General features: G+C 32.9%; 1 protein-coding gene across 3 annotated transcripts in view; it reads left to right on the forward strand.

The window, feature by feature from the left end:
• Window positions 1-23,991, forward strand: part of RIMS1 (regulating synaptic membrane exocytosis 1) — a 718,240-nt gene that overhangs the window by 117,483 nt on the left and 576,766 nt on the right. For all 3 annotated transcript variants that reach the window (XM_051997263.1, XM_051997264.1, XM_051997262.1), the window contains exon 2: window positions 17,998-18,078. In XM_051997263.1, the coding sequence (XP_051853223.1) occupies window positions 17,998-18,078 (81 nt within the window). The remainder of the gene's footprint in view (window positions 1-17,997; window positions 18,079-23,991) is intronic.

Consider the following 23,991-nt stretch of genomic DNA (forward strand, 5'->3'; position numbering starts at 1 on the left):
CAAAAAGAATCAGATAATAAGTCTGATAGCTGAACGAAGAATGAATCAGAGTGCGGTCTAAATGGGTCCCAGTGGAAATGAATAGAAAGAATCAATATAAGACATTTAAAAGTAAAGAAAATCAGGACTTAGGGACAGCCTGGGATTGGATGAAAAGGTTGAAGAAAAGAACAAAGATATAACTACAAGTGACTCCAACTTTATGTGGGGACTCAAAAGTTTTGAATTTGTCATTGACAGGTATATTATTACCATAAAGGGAAGTAAAGCAGGTTGAGGGTAACCAGAGGGTCTCAAAGCCTATGGTGAGTTAAGAAGGTTTTTACCCCAAGGATGTGAAGACTTATTCTGGTGTAATGGGCAAATGAAAACAATATGTTCCAATGATCATGAAGGCAGTAGAGCACTTACAACTTGGTTAGACATTGAAGATAACAAGATCATCCATTGCAGTGTGAATCATCACCAGTCATATTGACTCTATCCTGCCACTGGACAGTGATGTCTCTGGAAGAGAAAGTGAGGTTAATGTTTTCCTGCAACTCTGCCTCAGTTAAATTTAATTTAGACATGAATCAAAAGATATCATCTTAGATGTTTATTACATGCTTGTTGATTCATTGATTGAGTGACTGATTAGCTGAAGCAATGGCTTGGGAAGGAGAAATGGGGAAAGAGAGCAAGATTAACTTTAAAATTTTTAACTTTTAAAGTTTTGGGTATTCTGATTTACTTTGAGAAGTTATATATTTAAAAACTTGAGAGAGTTGAGAGGTAAGAACTCCACATGACTATTGGTAATTATAGGTACCATTAGAAGAAAAGTACAGTAGGGTCAATTAGAAGGAAGGAAGAAGGGAACAAAGGCTTCTACAAAATCACCTGATAACTTTACAACTTTTATGATCTTTATGATTATGTGATCTTAATTTCTTCATAGATGAGTATGTCTATCATAAAGACAGCAGAGAGTTATTCTGAAGTACTTTTCCTTCTGAAAATGGAGTTATTTTTTAGATATTTAAACACAAATTTTCATCCAGTGTTTATATATGTGTGTTTGTAAGGGGAGAGGCCTGGCATGACACAGCAAACTTTTATTAAGATAGTTGTCTATGCTAAAGCAGATTAGCATCTTTATCAGCAAAGTATACTTTTATTTTTATTTCATGTATTTATTTATTTTTAATACACATTGCTTTATGAATCATGTTGGGAGAGAAAAATCAGAACAAAGGGAAAAACCAAAGTACATTTTTTTAGAGAGCTGCTAGGTGGTTCAGTGGCTAATTGTTAAATGTGAAGTCAAGAAGACTTATTTTTCTAAGTTCAAATCTGCCATCAGACACTTACTAACTGTGTGATCCTCAACAAATCACTCAATTTCTTGTCTATAAAGTGAGCTGGGGAAGGAAATGGCAAAATCCTCCAATATCTTTGCCAAGAAACTCCCAGTTGGGATAACAAAGAATCAGACATAGCTGAAACAAGTAAACAAATGATAATGAGCACAACCAATAAATGTTAGAAGCAAGACTTGAACTTATTTTCCTGATTCCCAAAATGGAAGGGAATTCCACTAAGCTTTGTTACTTTTTGTGACCGTAAATTGTTTAAATGGATTGTTTCATTTTTTGTCATAGTTCCACAGAACTATTATAATAAAATGATGAAATAATATTGAATCTGTAAATCATGTATTATAGAAATATGCATCAACAATCTAAAATTAATAGCATGAATGATTTATGTCACTTGAATATCTACTCATAGAAAACAATCTCTATGGTACTTATAATACTTTATAGTACTTTCCAATCTGATTGACTTCCCATTCTAACATCCTAAGTAGATATTCCATTGAAGTATTGGCATTGCCTAAAATATATTTTTAATAAGAATTAGACTTAAAATTTTAGTTTTTGAGATGTTTGAACACCTTTTTAAATTTAAATATCCTTAAAGAACCATGATAGCCATTTATATGCCATATCCAGTAACAGAAAACTATATCCTTTCACTGAGAAAAATGCATGAAGATAAGTAGAGCACTAATTTATTTGTAATTCAGGGGTCTTTCGTTCTGGATTCTGAAAGATTTATGTTTTCCTTTGTGTAGGAACTTCTGGCAACAAGGCAGAGATCAAAGATCCTCTCATTTAGGGAATAAGTCCTTAGGAATTGCCAAAGGTTAGAAGATCTAGATAATAAATCATAAAACTAGAGTTGGAAGAATCCCAGAGACTATTTGTTTTAGCTTCTTAATTTTAAAGATGAGGAAATTGAGACTCAAGGAGTCAATGTGACTTAAATAAAATATTTTAAAATTACTCAAAAAACAGTTGTTTTATTAACATGTTAAATGTGTTATTGTTCAATCATTTTTGTGTGTGAATCCATTTACAATTTTCTTGATAAGATATTGGAGTGGTATGCTAAATCTTTTGTCACTTCCTTTTACAGATGAGGAACTGAGGAAAACAATGTTAAGTGTCTGAGGCCAGATTTGAACACAGGAAGATGAGTTTTCCTGACTCTAGACCCAGCTCTCTATCCACTGAGCCACCTAACTCCCTTATGTTAAAATTAATATAAACTTAAAAATAAATTATATTGCTTACATACATATAAACACAAGTTTATAGTTTCATATCTAATCTTTTTTATTCTTTTTTTTTGCACTGAAATGTTCATGACCATTGGTGCATGATAAAAAAATTAATTTGCTAAATAAAAACTAATAATCATCCTGCTCACACACCTAAAAGTTAGCATCAAAATTTTTGCAAACTTCTTTTCAAATTTTGATTAAATCAAACCAATATATAACATAGGACTATTGCTTCAATTATTGAACTGTGAAATATGGCAACATTTTGATTGAAGGTGAGATAGATGCTAGTATTGAAGTACTTACCAGTAGTTTTTGTTTATGAGCTTTGATAAAAATTTAGTTTAAAAAAGTTTTTGGTCTTATTCAAATTAAATATTCCCACAACCTTCATTTTTAGTGGTAGTTGGTTTTTAAGAGTAGAACTCCAAGAAAACAATGTATATAAATACTGATAGCCAGTATTTCCCTATTTTAAAGTCCTGCAGTTTCTTTTCCTGTCTGCAAATTACAGTTGTGTTTATTATATTTTATATTTCAAATTGATTATTAAATATTCCATACTTTAGATGTGATGTATAGATAGATTCGATTTAGTGTTAGAGAAACTAATTTTTAATCCCAGTTACAACAAAAATTTGGGAAAATTATGTGATCTTTTATTGTATAAAATTAAAAGGTCAAATTAGAACTCTAAAACACTTCCTATCTTCCTTTTGGTGATCCTGTATAATAATGAATAAGATTGATTCTTGTTCTTGTTCAGTTATTTTTCAGATGTGTCTGACTCTTTGTGACCCTATTTGGGCTTTTCTTAGGGGTATATTAGAATGGTTTGCCATTTTCTTCTTCAGATCATTTTACAAATAAGGAAATTGAAGCAAAAAGGGTTAAATTACTTGTCCAGAATCATACAGCTAGATGTGAACTCAGGTACTCTATCCACTACACTACCTAGCCATTCAGATATAACATTATGGAGTGCTTACTACAGACCAGGCACTATATTAACAGCTATGTAATTTTTATCTCATTTGATTCTCACAACAATCATGTTATTTAAGGGCTATTATTAATCCATTTTTACAAATGAGGAAACTAAGGCAAAAAAGGAGGTTAAATGACTTGCTCATAGTCCCACAACGATCAAGTATCTAAAGCCAGATTTGAACTTAGTCTTTCTGACTCCCAGCTGATTTCTATCTACTGTGCTAGCTATCTAGGTAGAAATGGATAACCTTGCTCCGATTAGTCAAGGTCATTTTGAATGTCCCTCCCCCTCAGATCTTTCAAAATGTTCATTCTCTTGTTTCACTTGTCTGTCTGAATAAGTATAACTCATTTTTATCACCAAAGTCATAAATTAGCTATTAAGTAGTACTTTGCCCTGAAATGAATGAACATTATTCATATATCTTTTTAGATCTGTGAACTTGAGGATTGGAATTATCTAACCTGGGGCAAAACTGTTCAAGGGTTGTATCATATAGAATGTATTATTCATCTGGTGATAGGAATATCTTGTGACCAAAATTTAAAATGTTGCCAAAGCTCTTAGAGATACCTGGATAAACATGTACAAAATAATAGAGAAGTGAGCAAAACCAAGAAAATAATGTATATAATAACAACAATATTGCTTTAAGAAAAATTTTGAGTGTCAAAGTCATTTCAATTATTATAAATACCCAAATTAACTCTGGAGAAATATACTTGAAACAAGATGTTAACTGAGTGGAATTGATGAGATGATGATTCTCTAGTTCACATATAGACTTAGTACTTAGTATGGTGATATAATGGTTCTCTAAGTTCACACATAATCAGTATGCTGTAATGATTTAATTACAATAAGATATATAAGGGCTAAGAAGGACTGGAAGAGAGACATTCTATCTTTGACCAGTCTCATGGTGGCTCTCATGCCTCCTGCACTAAGATCAAAACTGGGCCAGAATAAAGAATCTAGAATCTATTCTTGACCATTCTCGTGGTGTCTATCCCGCTGAGACCAAGGCCCTTCTGGTGGACCTCCAGAAAGCTAGCCCGACATTACACAAAGGACATATGAAGGAAAACACTATCTACAACCAAAGAAAGAACTGAGAAATAGAAGTATGTATAGAATGATTTTGCACATGCACATATATAGATATATGCATATACACACACATATATATACATAGATACATATATATTACCCATAAATACTCATACATAGAGTCGATATACATTTATACATACCACATAAAAATACATGGGGTGTGTGTGTGTGTGTGTGTGTGTGTGTGTGTGTAATGGAAGCCATCTCTAGGAAGGGGGGAGGTATGAGTAGAAGGAAAGGAAAAAAAAAGTACATTATAATTTTATTATATATTTAAAAGGAATAGCAAGCTATACATACTAGATTTGCAGTTTCATGTGCAATAATCTTTTTATTATTCTACTTTGTTGTATAAATGCTTGCTTTATTTTTAAATTCAGATTAAAAATGAAATTTTAACAAACTAAAAAAAGTACTTTTGAAGAACAGTTCAATTTTATTTGTTACAAAACTTTTTTTAACATGGTCTTTCCAACAGGAGAAACATATATGACATGCCAAATTTTGCTTTTTGGAAATTAATACTTTACTTTATACTCAGACTTAATCTTAGGCAAAATACTAAGAGTGAAAAATTGAAAATATTGTCTTTTTCTGCATTCTCTCCTTCCTTTCTGTATTCTCTCACTCTTACAATCCCCTTTTCTTCTCCTTCTCTATATACCCAATGCCTTCATTTTGTTCTCTGTCCTTCCTTAAATGTTCATTATTACTAGTAATAATTGGTAGCATTTATACAATGCTTTAAGGTTTAACATCTATCTCATTTGATACACAACATCTTTGAGAAATGTTTTCTTTTTATTTTTCTATATTCTCATTATTACAGATGAGGAAACTGAGGAACATATAATTTAAGTGACTTGCTGGGGGGTCACATAACTAGTAAGTGTCTGAGATCAGATTTGAACTCAACTCCAACAGTTTATATGCTGTTGTTAGTTGCCTTATTTTTAAAAAATGCCCTGATTGCATCCTTCTTTATTCCCTTTCATCCTTCACCAATAACAGCTTACATCCTAGCTATAGGTTTGATCTGAACTAAATAGAAACTTTCTTCAGTGTTTAAAAATATTACTGAAAAGAGATTATTGGACTTGTTCTTGGCTTTTAAGAGTAGAACTTAAAACTATAGGTGAATGTTGCAAAAAAGAAAAGAAAAAATATATTTATGCTTGTGAGTACTAATTTCTTAGAAGACCTATCTCATAGTGATTTGGGCTTCTCAGAAGGTACTAGGTTCCTCTTGATTGGAGAGCTTCTGGCAAAAACTGGATGATTATTTTTAAAGTATTTTTAAACAAATACAGGTTAGATGTATGGTCTCTTACAATTCTGAGTGTGATTTTATTCAAGAAAAAAATAATTCTTATAAAAGTGTGAGTATTTAACTTTTTCCAAATTATCTACATTTTAAGTTATTCACCCAAATCAGTTTCTAAATTATGAAATTTGTGACAGTATGGCAAAGTGAAGAATTTCTGACTAAAGGAAAGAGAAATATCACTGTTAATGGGGTCTGCAACTGAGTCAAAGTAACAGATTGAAAACAATCTGATAGCCTTGGGACATATTCATAATTTGATTGGCCCAATAAGGAATTGAATAAAGAAATACCTGGCAACTTTAGTTAGTGTCTCCTCTTTGGGGCTATGAAAATTAGAGAATGAGTACAGATGAGAGGCTTACCCAAGAATCAGTTGTAATTGCATCTTCTCCAATGTTATCCTTGCACTTTGAAATTAGCAAAACAATTGTGGTATTACCAGGTGAAGATCATATAGATTCTGGCTTGTTTTCAGTTTTGGAATCAAGAGAGAAGTCTCTTGGCTATAACCTTTATGGAAATTATGACAAGTGATTCATCGGCAAAGCCACAGAACCACAATTTATGCCTAGCCATAGACTATTCTCAGCTAATGGTAAATGAGAAAAATAGGAGGGTATAGTTCTCTAGATTCTGTCTCCTTCCCTAAGTGGTATAGGAGCTTACCAAAGGAAATTTCTATGGAGACAGGGATCTCTGATTTTGATATTGTTCATCCTTCCCTTTTTCAGGGAAAAATACAACAGAGATCTCAAGTAAACCAATTTGACAACTTAAAAAAAAAAGAGAGAGAGAGTACAACACAAGAAAATGTACAATAAAGCAGAATGAAAGGAAAGGTTAAAAAGGCCAAAATAAAACTGAAGGGAGAAAATTGAGATGAATTAAAAAAAACACAAGAAAACATATGAAGGAAGTCTAAAGAGTGGCAAAAATAGGAAGTTTGGGGAAGACACTCAGATATTGTGCAAGTGGAATGATATTATTGGAAAAGACAAAACTGGTAAGTGGTCAAAAAAAGGTGGAAGTTGGACTGAAGTGGGTCAAAAGGAAACAGCTAAAAATCTTAAAAATAGTTTACATTTATGTCCTTTATCATTATAATGAGCTTTAAATGCATTATATATTTTAATTATAACATTACTCTGTGAGGTAGGTAGTGTCTGTACAATTGTCTTTCATCACATGATGAAATAATAGTTAAGGGCAACTAAAAACTTCTCCAAATTCATATAGTTAAAGAGGAGAACTGAGGTTTGAGTCTATAAATCCTGGCATCAACTGTAGTCACTTTCTATTTAATGATGGGATAAATACAAGATAAGTGGGTAACTAGGTTGTGCAGTGAATAGAGCGCTGATCTGGAGTCAAAAAGACTCTTCTTTCTGAGTTCAAATGTAGCCTCAGACACTTACTAGCTCTGTGATCCTGGGCAAGTCACTTAATACTGTTAACCTCAGTTTCCACATCTTTAAAATGAGCTGCATAAGAAACTGGCAAACCATTTAAGTATCTGCTAAGAAAACCCCAAATGGAGTCACAAACAATTGGACATAATTGAAAAGACTCAGCATCAACATGTAGATTTTACTAGGAAATCAATAATGAGTTAATTCTTTTATTATTCTAGGGATAGTAGTTCTGGTACCCTAAATATTGGACTTTGCAGCTGTTACCTTAAAATGCATGATAATTTACCATTCCTTAGAACATACACATGATTGCTATAATCTTAATATCAAAGTCCTACCTTCCCATCTTATTTTTATGATAGTTTTGTTCTGAGGAATTTCTGAAATCCTTACTGTTGCCTCAGAAAAGTACATTCTCTCTCTCTCTCTCTCTCTCTCTCTCTCTCTCTCTCTCTCTCTCTCTCTCTCTCTCTCTCTCTCTCTCTTTAACTTTTCCATTCTCTAAGTCATTTCCAGAAGTAGCATTAGCATGGCTCATTGAAAAGTCCACAGAGAATATGAAATCAAAGTACCTAGTTTCAAATTGCAATTCTCCCACTTAATGTGTGACCTCAGGCAAAGTCACTTACCTCTTTTAGCCCCAGTTTCCTTCCTGGTCAAATGAAGTAGTTGGACTAAGTGATTTCCAAGATCTCTTCCAGCTCTGAATCTATGATCCCAGAAATGTCATTTAAAGCTCCTCCTCAGTTCCATGACTTCTTAAACATAAAAACAGTTCTGAAGTTACCTCCTTGGGCTGCTCATAGAGTAGAAGAATTGCCACATTTTTTGCCTGTTTAGAAGATTCTAAGGTTAGAACTTTGCTACTATGAGATCTTAAATAGGTCATCACCCTTCTCATCCCTATGGTTTCCTCATTTATAAAATGAGGATATTGGATTATAGTTATCCTTTCTACATGGCAACTTTCCCATCATAGTTTTAACATATCACAGATCAGTATAAGATATTAAATGGGATTTTTGAGAGTTTTGTGGAAGCCACAAATGACACATGAAGGCCAGCAGATGACATAGAGCCTAACACTAAATACTTAACCTAGATTTTACAATAAGGTAAATATCCCATAAGGGAAAAAGAGAAATTTCAGACTCTCTGGTATGAAAGGAAAACCAAAAAATTTTTCATGGATTTTCTAGACTGAGAGTATGCCCCTAAACCCTGTGATTGGGGAAGGGTAACAGATATTATTCAAAGTCACTTTTATCTTATTCCTCTGATTCCACAAATATTGAACTATGTTTCCCCCAGATCTTACTAAGAGGGGAATGATAAGGCTATCTTTAAATGTACATTTTCTCTTCTGTGAAAATATAATGTTCTATCTTCCAATTGAAAGTGATATTTTTGGCTCTTATCTGATTAAGATTGAACTTTTTAAAATAATAGGATAATATCCTATTGTGTCTATAAAGAAAAGAAAAATATATATGTACATCTATTCACATATGTAAAGAAAAGAAATATATAGGGAAACATAAAAGAAAGAAAAATGATGGGAAAAAACGGCAAGGTGTGGCTTGGTGACATCAGAAGAAGGAGACTAAAGATTTCTGAGAACAGTCTTTTCACAGAGTATAAAACATCTCTGCCTTTTCATAGTCATCTGTTTTCAACTTTTCTTCCCTTGCTATCTGGGAAGGAAAGGACAGGCAATATTTTTTGAAGTCCTCATTCTTTTGCCTTATATAATTTAATCATATTTTCTAGTTATGTCCTTTGCAAACTGATCTATCTTTGAATTTTCTTGGATAAATCTATGCCTACTCAGTTATACCTTTTCTCTATACTCCCAATGACCTAGCTTTATTTATTTATATGGCATTTCTATTTCTTCTGAAGGTCATTTTACAGTTCTATTTCAGCTTATTTGACATCTCTGCTATATTCCCTTCTCATATTTTGTTTCAATTGAGTCAATTAGCATTTGAGATCACTGATTTATTATTATTACTACTTTATTAAAGAGTGCATCATTCTCTAAGATTCATTGAGCTCTTTTTAAGTCCTTGGAGGAAACTAGATTGAACATATTGGGAATGGAAACAAGAAGAATTGAATTCTAATCTGATCGTAGACATTTACTATGTGTGACCCTGGAGAAATCACTGTTTGCTTCTATTACCTTAACTGCAAAATAGAAAAATATCTACTTCCCAGTATTGTGAAGCTCCAATGAGATAATATTTGTAAAGACTTAGTGCAGATCTTTATTTAACACATTTAGGGGCAGCTGGGTGCCCCACAATGGCACAGTGCTATTTTAAATATGACCTCAGACATCTTTGAACAAATCATTTTGTCATATTTGCCTCAGTTTTCTCATCAGTAAAATGAACTGGAAAAGGAATAGCAAACAACTCTAGTTTCTTTGCCAAAAAATCCCAAATGGGGTCATGAAGAATTGGATATGACTAAAAATAACTGAACAACAACATCGTACAATAGCTGGCACATAGTAGTTGCTTGATAAATGCATCCTTATTTGAATCCTCTAATTTCTCCAAGGAGATTGAAAACTGTTTTACTGAAGGCCATTTTCTCATTTGGTTGCCAACATTTTGTGTGTGGTTCACTTCAACAGTATGTTGCATTACAGTTTACAGAGTACTTTCTTCACAACTCTGAAGTAGATAGTCAGGTATTATTGTAGCTAGGTAAAAGGACAGAATATATATGTTCTTTCATCAAAAGGAATCACATGCACAGTTTCAAGGCCCATGTTCCAATTCACTCCACCCTATCCCTACCCTTAAGTTAAAGTTTTCATTTTCAAATAAAGAAAGCAGTGCTCAGAGATGACTGCCCCAAGGTCAGAAAACTAATAAGTATCACAGCAATAACCTTAAGACAAGTCTTTTGATTCCCGATCCAACATTTGTTCATCTACTTCTCACATTCTTTTGTATTAGTCTTTGCTGTTAATACCAACTCAATACCATTATTATTATAGTTGACTTTCCTCTTCTTTTTAATTCTTTTTAGAAGTCACTTTCAACGAACAATTAATACTAAACTAAAACATAATAATACCAGTAATAACAGTAAGACATACATGGAGTCAAACCCTCATTGACTGAATTAAGGTAGCAGTTAAAATGTACCTGCTTAACATATGCTAGGGGGAAAATCTTTCTCTTGTTTTGGAAATAGACATCTAAGTTGGGAGACAAAAAAAAAAAAATAATGGAAAAGTTCCTTTCTTAAAGTGCATAGACTATAGACAGACTTATTTGCAAACATTTTGCAGAGCATGATATTGATGTTAGAATCTGGTCTAAATCATTTTTATTATCACATTACATTTATCCTATTTTCAATGATATATAATTCTTTTCTAGATTATTTTAACAATAGACAATTTAGTAGACTATATTTTCTTATTTCTGTTCTTAACATTGTTTATTTTTACTTTATTTTAGGTACCAAAAATGTTGCAATAAAATACAGTAAGGGCTGGGGACTAGAGAGCAAACACAAGAACAGTTTATCATTTTCCTAATTTCAACAGACCTGATTTTGATTTGATCTCAATCTCCAGGGAGGCTGTCCATTCATTTTTCCATCCATTCATTAATACAACAACTATTTAGTAAGCTTTTGCATGCAGAACACTTGCTAGATGAGAATAAGATGCAAAGTTAGGTGAGACAGCACCTACCTCATAAAGTTTATTAATAAAATATTTTGTTGTTGTTGTTGTTGTTTAATCATTTGTCTTGTCTGGCTCTTCATGACCCATTTTTGAGGTTTTTTTGGCAAACATATGGGAATGACTTGCCATTTCCTTTTTATGCTCATTATACAAAGAAGGAAACTGAGGCAAGTAGGGTCAAGTGCCTTGCCCAGGGTCACACAGCTGATAAATGTTTAATATCACCATATTATAGTTATCTGGTGGTAAAATACATAAGACCATTATTAAATAATCATTGAAAATCATAGGCTTTAGACATAACCAAAAATAGCACTTTTTTGATAAAAAAGCAAAACTAAAATCCAGAGGAGGTGAATGATTTTTACAGGGTCTCACATGAGGGATTGCTCTTTGGTCTTAAGCTTGGAAATTCTCTTATGTGCATGAGGCCAAACGTATCAATAGAGATACACTTTAATATTTCATAATTTATGACTAATATCTGAAATTAACTATGGCAGGCTTAAATAATAACCCTAAATGGGAGTAATATCATCAAAAGTATTCAAACTTTTTTTTTTTCCCTTTTGCTTTTGGTAGAAAGATATTGCATGTTCTTTCATAGAAACTTGAAAAGGGAGAAAGTAATTAGGTAAATTGTGAGTTTTGCAGACATTTTGAATATCTAATTACCACAGCTTAAGTATCTTAGAAGCAAATTTAGTTCCTGTTTTGAAAGATAAAAGCCTTATCATAGATTCATCTGCAGGCATGGAACTGCTACTTTCTCTAGAGTGTGTGTACAGGGAGGAGTAGAAGTGGTTGAGTGGGCAGTTGGCAGTCATTCATTGTCATTGATTGCAGTCATTCATAAAAACAGCATTGCTCAGAGGTGGAGTCAGAAGGAGCAGCCCCCTGAGAGGCTTACAGAAGATCTCATTTACATAAATCTTGACTGATGCTGGAGAATGCTTGCATACAGCAGGAAAATGGGAAAGGAGAAGATGTCTGATCAATCTGGGTGTAATTAGAAGAGGTGGTAAAGAAGAAGTCAAATGCTTTCATTCCTTAGTCACTGATCTGTGGGGGTAGCAGTTGTGACAATTTGTTGCTTTCTGGATGTCTGGTTGAAAGGAATAAATCGACTTGAAAGACATACATTTGAGAACAGAAGCATACTACATCATCATGTTTTATTTTCTGAAGGCAGGGGTGCTTTCTATTACAGGGAAGGTAATATATAATAGATAATGGAAAATTACTCCAGCTCAACAATTTCCATATGTTAGAACTGTCAAAACCTGTAAAGGTATATACCTTCAAGCCGTTCATTCACACACAGCCCTCCAGATATCATTTCTCTAGACATTATTAGACCAATAGGTTGACAAAGAAGCTTCTCTTCCTCTAGTAGATTTTGGTCTTGCCTCCACCCTCTGTCGATATAGCTATTTATATTGTAACTTATAAGTTAGCTTATTGTGATAAATAGTTGTTAAACCTTTATTTTTTCTCATTAAATGAGAAGACAAATAAAGGAAAATAAACAAAGGTTAGAAACAAAAAAAAAATCAGTAAAATGAAAATCATACTAGAACAATTCAAAGGCTCAAATCAAATCTGAATGATTGAGGAGATATGTGAAATGACCTTTCCTCTTTTTCTTATGAGTTTATATTTTAAAAAGTAGGCTTTCCAAGAATTTCTAGTACTGAGAATAAAAAGTAGTACATGATAAATGTATGAATGAAAAATATTTATTTAAGATTTTTTTTTATATGTGATATATGAAAAGTCTGAGACATAATTTCTGGCTAACAATAATTTTATAAATTATGAATAAGAAATAAACAATGGAAGGATAGTTATTTGACTTTTTCTCATGACTCTTGAGGCCTCTGAATGTTTAATAAACTTTTGGAAAAGAGACTGTAATCCATCCGAGGATAAAAATCAACTCTGATTGGTTAACAATCAAAAATGGGTGGACATATTAAGGAAGAAGTAGGTAAAAAAGTCTTCATTGCATCCTGAAGAAAATTTGATCTAATCATAAGATTCGACTGTCTTTAGCAAACTGTAAGCCTGATCACATTAATTTTAATGAAAGATCCCAAGGATAAACAGGGGCTTATTTTCTAGGGGCAAGATCTTTCTTAGATTGAATTTTATTTGTGAGGTCTCCTAGAGGGGGGGGAGTCCCACCCAAGATCTAAAGGCATGTACCCTGAGGATTTGCACAATTTCATTTGTCAGCAATGTCTTTCAAAAGGCTGATTGAATAACTTATAAAGACTGATTTCTGAATTAGAAGATAGAAAGAGAAAATCTTAATTTCAATTAATAATTTTTATTAATATCAAGAGAGAAATATTTTTTCTCTTATTCCAAGCATTATATTAAATATTGGTGATACAAATATAAAAAGAAAGACCTTAACTTAAAAAGGCCAAAGTTTCCATTTTCATTTAGGGCTATCTCTACTTATCTTGATCTGTATCTTGCCACTGGCCCCAAATGGCTCTGGAGAGGAAAATGAGACAGGTACCTTGGGGCAGCTCTCCCTATAATTAATGCAATTCACTCTCATTCCATGGCATCACCTCCTTGATATCATGGTCTTCATGGAGAACAAAAGACAAATAACATGTGTGTGATCCTGGACAAGTCACATGTCTATGCTTCAAATCCCTATGCAAAATGAAGGGTTTTAAACTAGATAATCTCAAAGGCCTCTTTTGGTGCTAAATCTAAATTTTCATGAATAAATAACTTGGAAGTAGGATCCACATATACATAAATATGTATACCCATTTTATCTATAGGGGAAATGCCATTCCTTCCACAACGTAAACTATCAATTACTTGCAACTAGTAGTTTTAGAGATTCCTGAGGCAAAATGACTTGCCCACAGTCACATAGCTGATATATGTCAGAAGCAAGACCTCAAACCAGGTTTTCACAACTCTGAGGCAGCTTTATAATCATTATGAGTTACAAATATTATCAACCCTCATTTCCAAATGAGAAAACAAAAGGTCAAATAGTATAAGACCAGAATTAGTCCTGTTAATAAGCATCAGTTGTAACATTTAGGAAGGTAGAAGTGCTTCAATATTGCATACTTAGACTTAAAATTGTAATATTTGAGAATTGGAGCTATTTATTTATTTTCCATTTAGATATTATTAGTAGTAGAAAGGTAAAAATATAAGGAAGAAGGAAGGAGGGAAGGAAAGAAAGGAAGAAGGAAGGAAGGAAAGAAGGAAGGAAGGAAGGAAGAAGGAAGGAAGAAAGGAAAGGAAAAGAGGAAGGAAAAAACTGATAGGGAGGGAAGAAAGGAGGGAGGATAGCAGGAAAAGAAAAGGGAAGAAAGGAAGAGACAGAGGGAAAGAGGAGGAACAAAGAAGTAGAAATAGGGATGGAAGGAGAAAGGAAGAAAGGAAGAGAAAGAGGGAGAGAGGAAAGAACAAAGGAAATTCTGATGCAATTTGTATTTTAAAAAAATACCATAGAAACTTAATTCATTATCAGTATTCAAATATGATTACCTGTTCAAAGAATGTGACCTATCCCTCAACCATAAACAGTTTTACTTGGAAACACATGCTTTTTGTTTTGCTAGCATGGCCTGGTTACTGGAAGAGGCATAGCCACACCAGAACTTCTTACAGGAAAAGCCAATTAACTAACACATTGAAGTTTTACAAATATCTGCAAATTTAGAAGGAAGGAAGGAGAGACTAAGGAAGGAGGAAGCATATGGCTCCATACAGATATAGTTCTTCCTTCACAAATTTCTCCAAAGTTTGTGATATTTCAGGCATTTTCATAACATAGTACAGACAGATTAAATATGCTATACTATTTTTAGAGGGGAGGAAGGATCCCTAAAGATTCCTAGTACTGTGCATGTTATCTCACTGGGCATTGTGCCTCCAGTGCAGATCCAACAAGAATTTCAAGGCTCAGAAATTCTAGTACATTTATTCTCTTCATCAGGGTCCTGCCTAGATGTTTTCTTAATCAGTTCTAATTCTTTAATTTCACCCTCTTCGAAGGATCAAATAGATATGTTCAGTTTCTGCTGACTCATGGTTAAGCTTCAGATTCATAGATTTTTGACTGGGATTATTATTTTATTGTCATGGTAAACTGAACTCCAAATGAAGAACTTTTCTTAGTAATGTAGATCAACAATTTGCATACACTTTATACACTTAATAAGTTGCCTGAGGGGCACCAAGAGGATAAATGACAGGGTCACAGCCAAATATTAGTGGCAAGACTGGAATCTGGGTTTTTCTGATTTGCATGAGAGAGACAGAGAGACAGAAATAAAGACAAGGAAAGAAAGCAAGATGAAGAAGGATAGATAAAAGATAGATAAGAGAGTTAAGTAGATAAATATGATATACATACATGTATATCCAAATATCTATAATATTTTTAATTGATGAGGTATTTCATATATGCTATGTAACAGGAGAGACGGTGTCATAAAAGACAGTCATATTTAATATCATGCATACACATACATTTATATATGCACGTACATATATACATAGAAATACATACATAGAATCATAAGATCATATATTTATAGAGACTTTCAAAATTGAATCTAACTTTCTCATTTTACAAATGAAGGGATTGAACCCTAGAGAGGTGATATAATTTGTCCCGGGTTGCACCACTCCTAAGTATCTGATATAGAGATCTAATTCAGATAATCCTGACTCTAGGTCTGTCACTTTATCCACAATGTCCCTCATGCTATATAATTATATATAAGGCATTTTTTTGCATTGTCAATGTTTTTATATAGGAAGTTTGGATGACTAGATACATTTATTACATAAGATATTTTTTATATATACTTTATTCAATAGCTCATATATGTTAGCATATATATATATGCACAAATAAACACATACATTCACATGATCAAACACAAATAAAATTTGCCCTATATCCTTCATGCCAAGTCAGTAAGACCTATGTTGCAGTTTTTTCTCTGATAGTAACTGTTTAATCTTGGATAAATTAATGGAATTTCTCCTTGCCCTATGCAATTGACAATATATCACAGATAATCTGTGGATATGTGTAAATAAATCAAATTTCTTCTTTTTGAGTTCTTTATAGAAATTAAATCATTGGTAAAACAGGTAGGTAGATAGGTAGGTGAGTGAGTAGGTAGGTGAATGGTCAGATACGGTAAGCCATTGAGTGGGCAGGTGACATAGATGTTTGGATAAGCATGTTGGTAAATAACTAGATAAAATGAATGAATAAATACTAGAAAGAAAGTATACTGATATGTTTTAATTTATCTACTTTAGAACAAGTTGTGTGTGTGTGTTTGTGTGTGTATGTATGTATGTGTATATCTCTGTTCCTGTGTATTTTTCTTTTCAGAAGTGGAGAATTTAGCCCTGCAGCTTTTCCCACTGGGAAAGCTGGTTATTGATTGCTGCCTGATCTTAGCTCCACTTCTAAGTGGACTTCTAAGTATAAATGACTTGTTTCAGGAAGAAGTTGGTGATGAGGCTCTCTGTGAAGCCAACGAGAAAGAATTCCTGACTCATTCCCCCTAAAACCATCTACAAAGACCATTAAAAGCCTGGGGTCTTGTGGGCAGACTCAGTTCAGAAAAAAATCTAGCACAGGGAATCTCAGTTCTATTACTACATCTTTCCTTTTTTAAAAAATAAGAGCTTCAGGGAGGAAGAAAAAAAGAAACAAAATCAAAAATCAAAATTATCTCAAGGGCCAATAAAATGAAAGGCTAAAGTTTCTTGTCTCTTCTATGTCCAAAAACAAACAAAAAAAATCAATAAAAATTATTAAACACCTATTTTGTACCAAACACTGTGCTTGGAGCTGGGAATATCCAAATATCAAAAAACAACCCAAACAAACAAAAAATTCGTATCAATTTCCTGCTCTCCAGTTGCCTGGAATTCTATTAGAAATAGAAAAAAAAAAAAAAAAACAACTTGGCTTATTCTGCGAGTAGGACCTATGAAAGCATAACTTCCAGTGCCCCACACTATCAAGATTCTTATAGATTTTTTTTTAAAACTGAGAAACAGTCTCCTTTCTTTTTTTGCCTATCTTTTTTGTGTATGTCACATATAAAATATTTTGGAGATATTTATCACTACATTTAATTCTTGGTGATATAGTGAAAAAAGCACCATGTCCTTTTTATTTTTTATCATATAGAGTTTGAGGTTTCCCTGCCAAGTATCACTATTTTAAAACCAATATTCTAGATATGAAAGGTTCCCACATAGTTTTTCTTGAATTGGCTTGGATAAGGCTTTTAATGGAGGTATAGTACCCAAGCTTCTTGACTGTTTGCATAAAGCTACCTCTGAGGTAGTGTTTTAGTTCAAATAGACAAAGCTAGCTAAAAGCTTGCTCATTGGTGAAGCATATCAAAGTCGCCATCCTATTTTTAAGCATTCATCTTTCTTCTTCTAATGGCCCTGGATTGGCCACAGCTCATAGTTGCATTTCAGCTATGGAGAAAGCAACTTGGAACACTTTCATTTCCACTAAGAGAAAAAATATTGGATACAGAAAATAGGTTATACCTTGCCAAGATAGAGAAGAAGAACTTGTAAGTCTAAGCCTGGGGAATATACCTTTTGCAAAGTAATTTTTTCCCTAGGTCAGCAGCCTTATCATTTGGGGGGATTTTAAAGGCTTTTCCTCTTAGATTTCTCATCCCCCCTAACCCCCCATGGCCTATTTATTAGACTGATCAGATTTCCAAGTGTGTTCTAGGCCTATGAACATTAATAGTGCATTGTGCTGTCTATCATGCGCCCCAGGTGTGTTGTCAGGGATATGGCGAAACCTGCGGCCCGCAAAACACCAAGGAATGCTGAAAACCAGTCTCACCAACCTTCACCGTGAGTATGGCATTGGTTTTATTGACTGAAAATGTACTCTCTTGCACAGGGCTTTGCCTATACTGTTGTATGATTGGTAGATGGATGTGTTTTATTTTTAAGAAGGTAATTTTTATAATATTCATTATTATAAAATATGCAATTGAAAAAATAGGAGACGGCCATTTGTAAAAAAATCATTGATATCGAGCTAGTAATAATTACCTCAGTGCTCATTAAATATATTTTGCAAGGAAAGTTTCAATTTCTCTAATTTTTTATTGTAGACTGAAAGAAAATGAAAGGCTTTGAATGATGAAAATTCATCTAAAGAATTTTTTTCAGGGCTCAGGAATATCAGTAATTCTCCTGTTTTATCAGTAGAAAGTTATATGCAAAACTTTGAAACCAGAAGACAGGAAGGGTGGGTTTAACCTATTTGTGACATTTATTGGATGTTTTTAAAGATTCATCCATATCCTAGGCCAGTGTTGAAAGGATTTAATCAAAAAGCTGTATATTAGCACAAATAGATTGTATTTCCAAACAAAGTAAGTTCACTTCATTAAGGAAAGTAGAGGTCTAAACTAAAAATCATAGATATGTTGATAAACAGGTAAGAAAAGAGAGGCAAACAGACACACACACAGAGAGAGAGAGAGAGAGAGAGAGAGAGAGAGAGAGAGAGAGAGAGAGAGAGAGAGTTAGAAGCAGAGACAGGGAAAAGAAACAGAAAGATGAATGACAAAAGAGATTAGGTAAATAAAGACATATATGTAGAAAAATCAGTTTTCCATAATAAATGTGATCTTAAGAGCAGGAATAAAGATAAAGAAACAAAATTCATAGATAATACTTGATACAAATTGCCTCATCTACCATTATTCCATCTAACAGAAGAGAGCAGAATTGATTTCTCTGAGATGGTTTTCTTTCATATGGAGATTTAAGTAAAGACAGGGAAATATACACACACTAGTGAATATTGTTGGAAAGAAAAAAAATATTTCAGATGAAGATTGAATTAAATTCAATTAAAGTAAGGCTAGGTAAGAAAAAAATCTAAATAGCTACAACGTTAAATGTCTTCTGGAAAAACATTTTTTTTTAACCCAGTAAGAATATATATATATTTAGAAATTTACCTTGACCAAGGTAATGACCTCAATTTAGTCATTATCTCTAGGTATTGGGTTACATAACTACCACTTATGAGGAAAATAAATAATTTTCCTGATCTTCAAGCAAAAGTTTAGGAAGCTCAGATTTGGTGGTCAACAGGATTCTAGAAGGATTCAAGGACTCTAAAGGTCTTTAGTTTCCAAAAAGCAGCCATGGTAAAGTAACATCAGCAAAACAATATAATGAAGAGTATTCCTTATTGCTGTGCAAAACTGAAAATAATGAAATAACATAAGACACCTAATTTTAGGCAAAAGCTATGTTATAGATATTTTTGGAAAGTTATGAATGTTTGAGGTATGAAATTTTAGTGGATTCATAAGGCCTATCAATTGCACTCAAAATAGAACATCAAACTTAAGTAAAGTGGGGATTTATAATATCAATTTACAGGGCTTTTCTCCTAAATAAAGAGAATTATGACAAATAACATAAAAACCTTTTCTTTTTAATTATAGTGAGGGGAAAAGTTGGCTAAAATTTATGTTTTAGAAGGAAATGTCAAATTCAAGGAAACACCCTTCTTTTCATGGTGATGTATATCTTCAGTGCTATTCTGAAAACATTCTCCTCAAAGTTTGGCTTTTCTTGGTACTTCCTAAGACAATGTTCTTTTTCCTCTTTCTTTCAGTCTGAATGGCTGAACTGCAACTTTGGATGTATATTCCTTTTCTAGTATTGATCTGCTTGAAGCAGTCTCTGGGTTAACAAAAAAACAAAACAAAACAAAACACAACACAACATCAACCCATTAAAGAATCATCATTGATATAAAATAGTTTTTTTTTTTATTTCTTGTCAGTCAAAGAAGTAATGGAGTCCCAATCCATTTTTATCTCTCTTTTAAAACTATCAACATTGAATGTGGCAATGATTTTCATTCTCTTTCAAAATCCAAGATTTTGTCTGTTTTTGATCACCATATATTTACATAACTTGTCTAATGTAATATAGTAAACAAGAAGTATATTGGCTTTTATTTCATTGAGTATTGTTTCCTTGGGGGTGAGGGAATATTCGAGACTAGAAAGAAAAAAAAAGTCTAATCTGCCTCCACTTCCTTACCTGGTACATATCACTTCAGACGAAAAAGGGTCAACAGAAAATTCTTTAGAATCCTCCCCCCCTCCCCCTTCCTGAATCTCTTTTCTCTCAGCAATTTAACTCAGGCACCATCTAATAAATAAAAAAAAAAATCCTTCTATTAGGCAATTCACAAAATTCATCATATCTGATTCAATCCTCTCTACTGTGTTCTGATGCCCTTGGGCAGATATCTCACTCTTTCCCAAAATTCTGTTGAAGAAAAATGATACATCTCTCTGGAAATGACTGACACTTCTCTTTAGGGTGCTATTGTTATACAGTAAAGGCACAGATTTGAGGAGAGAAAGACAAATTCCTATTGGGTGAGTAATGGGAGATGGATCTCATAGTATCATGTTAAAAAATTCAGTGTAGATTAAAAAGGCAGAAATGATATATGTTTGACTGAATCAGTAAAAATATAGGAATAGAAAGAAATACATGTGGAATCGAGGATACAGGATGTCTGAATGTGAAAAATGATCAGTTTATTTAGTATAAATGGAAAGGGACCTAAGGAGTAATCATGTTCATATGTTGCTGACTAACTAAGATCTTTGTAGTATTTGTATCTATTTGCAGATAAGGAAATTAAGAAACAGTAAAGTCAAATTGTCAAAAGCATCACATTGCGACCTGATCATGACATGGATGCACATTTTTGCCATGGAAAAGGGAATGAAGAGGCAAATGTCAGGAGATAGAATAATATGGGGAAATTATAAGGAGGTAGAAGAGGAGAAAGATTTAAGAACAGTATGCTTGTTGTTATGGTCCTTAATATACCATTGAATGTGGTATATATGACATAATGGAATTTTATATTTTTCACTAGTTATTGTTCAGTTCTTTTAGTCATAGTCGCTGTGACCTAATTTTGGGGTTTTTCTTGGCAAAGACACTGGAGTGGTTTCCTATTTCTTTCTTCAACTCATTTTACAGATGAAAAATGAAGAATGGCAAAAAGGGTTACACAGTTAATATGTGGTCTAAGGTCAGATTTGAACTCAGGAAGATACAACCTTTTTTTATTTGTTTGTTTTGTTTTATGGCCTAGATCTATGATGGACAAAGGTGTGGCAAATACCTTTATTTATGCATATTGGCACCTCAACTATAACCCATACTCTTAAGGAGCTGATTTAGGTGACCAGCCAGTAACAACACATATAGAATGTGTTAGAGGCGGGACCTGACCCCTAGTTTTCATTCATTGAAGCTTACTGTCTATTCAGTATGCCATACTACTTCTCAAATGGACAGATACATATGCAATAATTGGTATGTATATACATATATAAATATATATAATTATAGGAATATTTTGAATATGTGCATATATTCTTATAAATATATCATGTATATATTTATACACTTACATATATATACTTTTGCTCAATATAAAACACTCAAAATGTTTATTTCACTTATTACTGTTTTTCAAAATATTTGTACCCTGTGAATTTTTATAATGAAATCAAAATGTTAAAGATGTCAAAATATTGTTACTGTTAACCCCTCATTTAAACATGCCAATTTTCAGATTTGTAAATGAAATCTACTCTCAATTTTATCAGGACAGATTATCCACAAAGAAACATATTTTCAGTTTTTAATTAAAATCACCTATTTTTAATTATTTTTGATAAGATCATTGTTTTTACTCATACAAAAAAAGATGAGTTTTTTCAAATGCAAATTATTACTAATTTGATTCAGGAAACTATAAAGCAAGTGAGGACAGTGAAAATACCACTGAGTTTGGGGCTGATGTTTCTATTAATCTGAGAAATGATGTTTTTAATCTCCAGTATTTGAACCAAGAATTATTAGTGCCAGAGAAAAGATAAATAAATTATATATTTTCCATCTCTTTTTTCACTAGGGATTTATAATGTGACTTATTTTTTGGTTGGAAGTATACGTGAAATCTTAGTATTTCAGACATAGCCAACCTCAAATACAAATTCAAAACTACATGCGATCATTTGGGAATCATTCATGAGTTGTATTTTTCCACATTGTTGTTGTCTTCCATCAGTATTGAGAATTGATTATGAATCTATGTATTTTTGAACAATTTAAGCATATTAAAAATTACCATATAAAAAGCATATATATATTAATATTTAAAATATTAAAAGTGTGTGTAGTCCATTCTGTATTCTATGTGTTAGAGATTATAATATCAATGAGTTCCTATGTTAGAATTTATTCTAAAATTACTTAGGTGCTCTGAATTACCAATTACACACTTATGCATTTATTCCAGTATTTCTCTAAAATTATTAAATGCTTATACCACTATATGCAGATCATTGGGCTAGCAGATGAACAGATCATAGGAGCTGGGAAGGACATGATTCCTACTCTCTGGTCCCAAAGGCAAATTCATTTTTGGTTGTAAAATGGGGAAACAGATCATCTAAGCATAAGAAAACTTCAGGATCTCACAGGCTGGCCGGTATTTACATTACTTTTTGTTGTGCACATCCCTCATAAAAGGTCCCAGGTCTAATAGCAATATAATATGTAATCACACCAGACTTCCATGTGATCAGACCTAAATCATTGTGGCACTGCTGGTCACTCACAATATTTTAACCAATGGAGAGAGTAAAGAGCTTTAATAGGTGTTTGTGTGTGTGTGTGTGTGTGTGTGTGTGTTGTGTGAATAACAATAGGGGAAGATTGACCCTTCCCTAGTTTGGGTGACCTAAAGCCACTGAAAGGAATAAGAGGGTACCATTCACAGAAGACCGTGAGGTTCTGGAAGAGTGGAAAGGATTATCATAACCGTGAAGCAATGCTTGGATTACTCTACCTCAAATATGGTTCTGAGGGGAAAGGAACCATGTACACAAATAAATTATGAAACAAAGCAAAACATAATAAATATATAGAAATGGTACAGAGTGGTATCAGCATGAGAGGAATAAATCTGCAACTTGGACATTAGGGAAGACTCTTTGAAGAAAGCTATAGTTGAACAGTGTGCCTCAAGTCAGGAAGATCTGAGTTCAAATGTGTCCTCAAACACTTCCTTAATGAAGTGTCCATCAAGTCACTTAACCTGTCTGCCTCAATTTTTTTTCATTTGTAAAGAGATGATAATAATACACCTTATCTCCTAATGGTGTTGTGTGGGTCAAATGAGATAATATTTGTAAAGTGCTTTGCATACCTTAAAACAAGATGTAAATACTCATTATTATTATTAATAACTATTTTAACTTCAGTTTTGAAGAGAGAACATTCCACTTTGTATCATCATAATTTCTGTATTAGTTCTATCTCTCCTAAAAGATAATAAACTACTTGAGGACAGAGAACATATCACACTTTTCTTTGTACCTTTTCAGCATCTAGCCCCCTTTACTGAATGTGGTATGATCTTCATAAATGTTTATTGATCTACTTAGTGATCTTTGACTAAATTAGTATTTTTCCAAGAGGAAAAGAGTGACATAAAAGATAAATTGAGAATTGTGATGTGAAAAATGCATGTCAAATCTTCTGCCCTTTCACTTTGCTTAGATGTTGTATTCATATCTGAGTCAGTCTTGAAATTGACAGGAAGGCTGTTCTCCAAAGATTTCTTTTAATAGGCATCCTTTTCCCGATCTCAAGGGCATAGCTATATTCAGCAATAGTCATCATGATGCA

This window comes from Antechinus flavipes, chromosome 4 (genome assembly GCF_016432865.1).
Source record: "Antechinus flavipes isolate AdamAnt ecotype Samford, QLD, Australia chromosome 4, AdamAnt_v2, whole genome shotgun sequence".
Taxonomy (NCBI): Eukaryota; Metazoa; Chordata; class Mammalia; order Dasyuromorphia; family Dasyuridae; genus Antechinus; species Antechinus flavipes.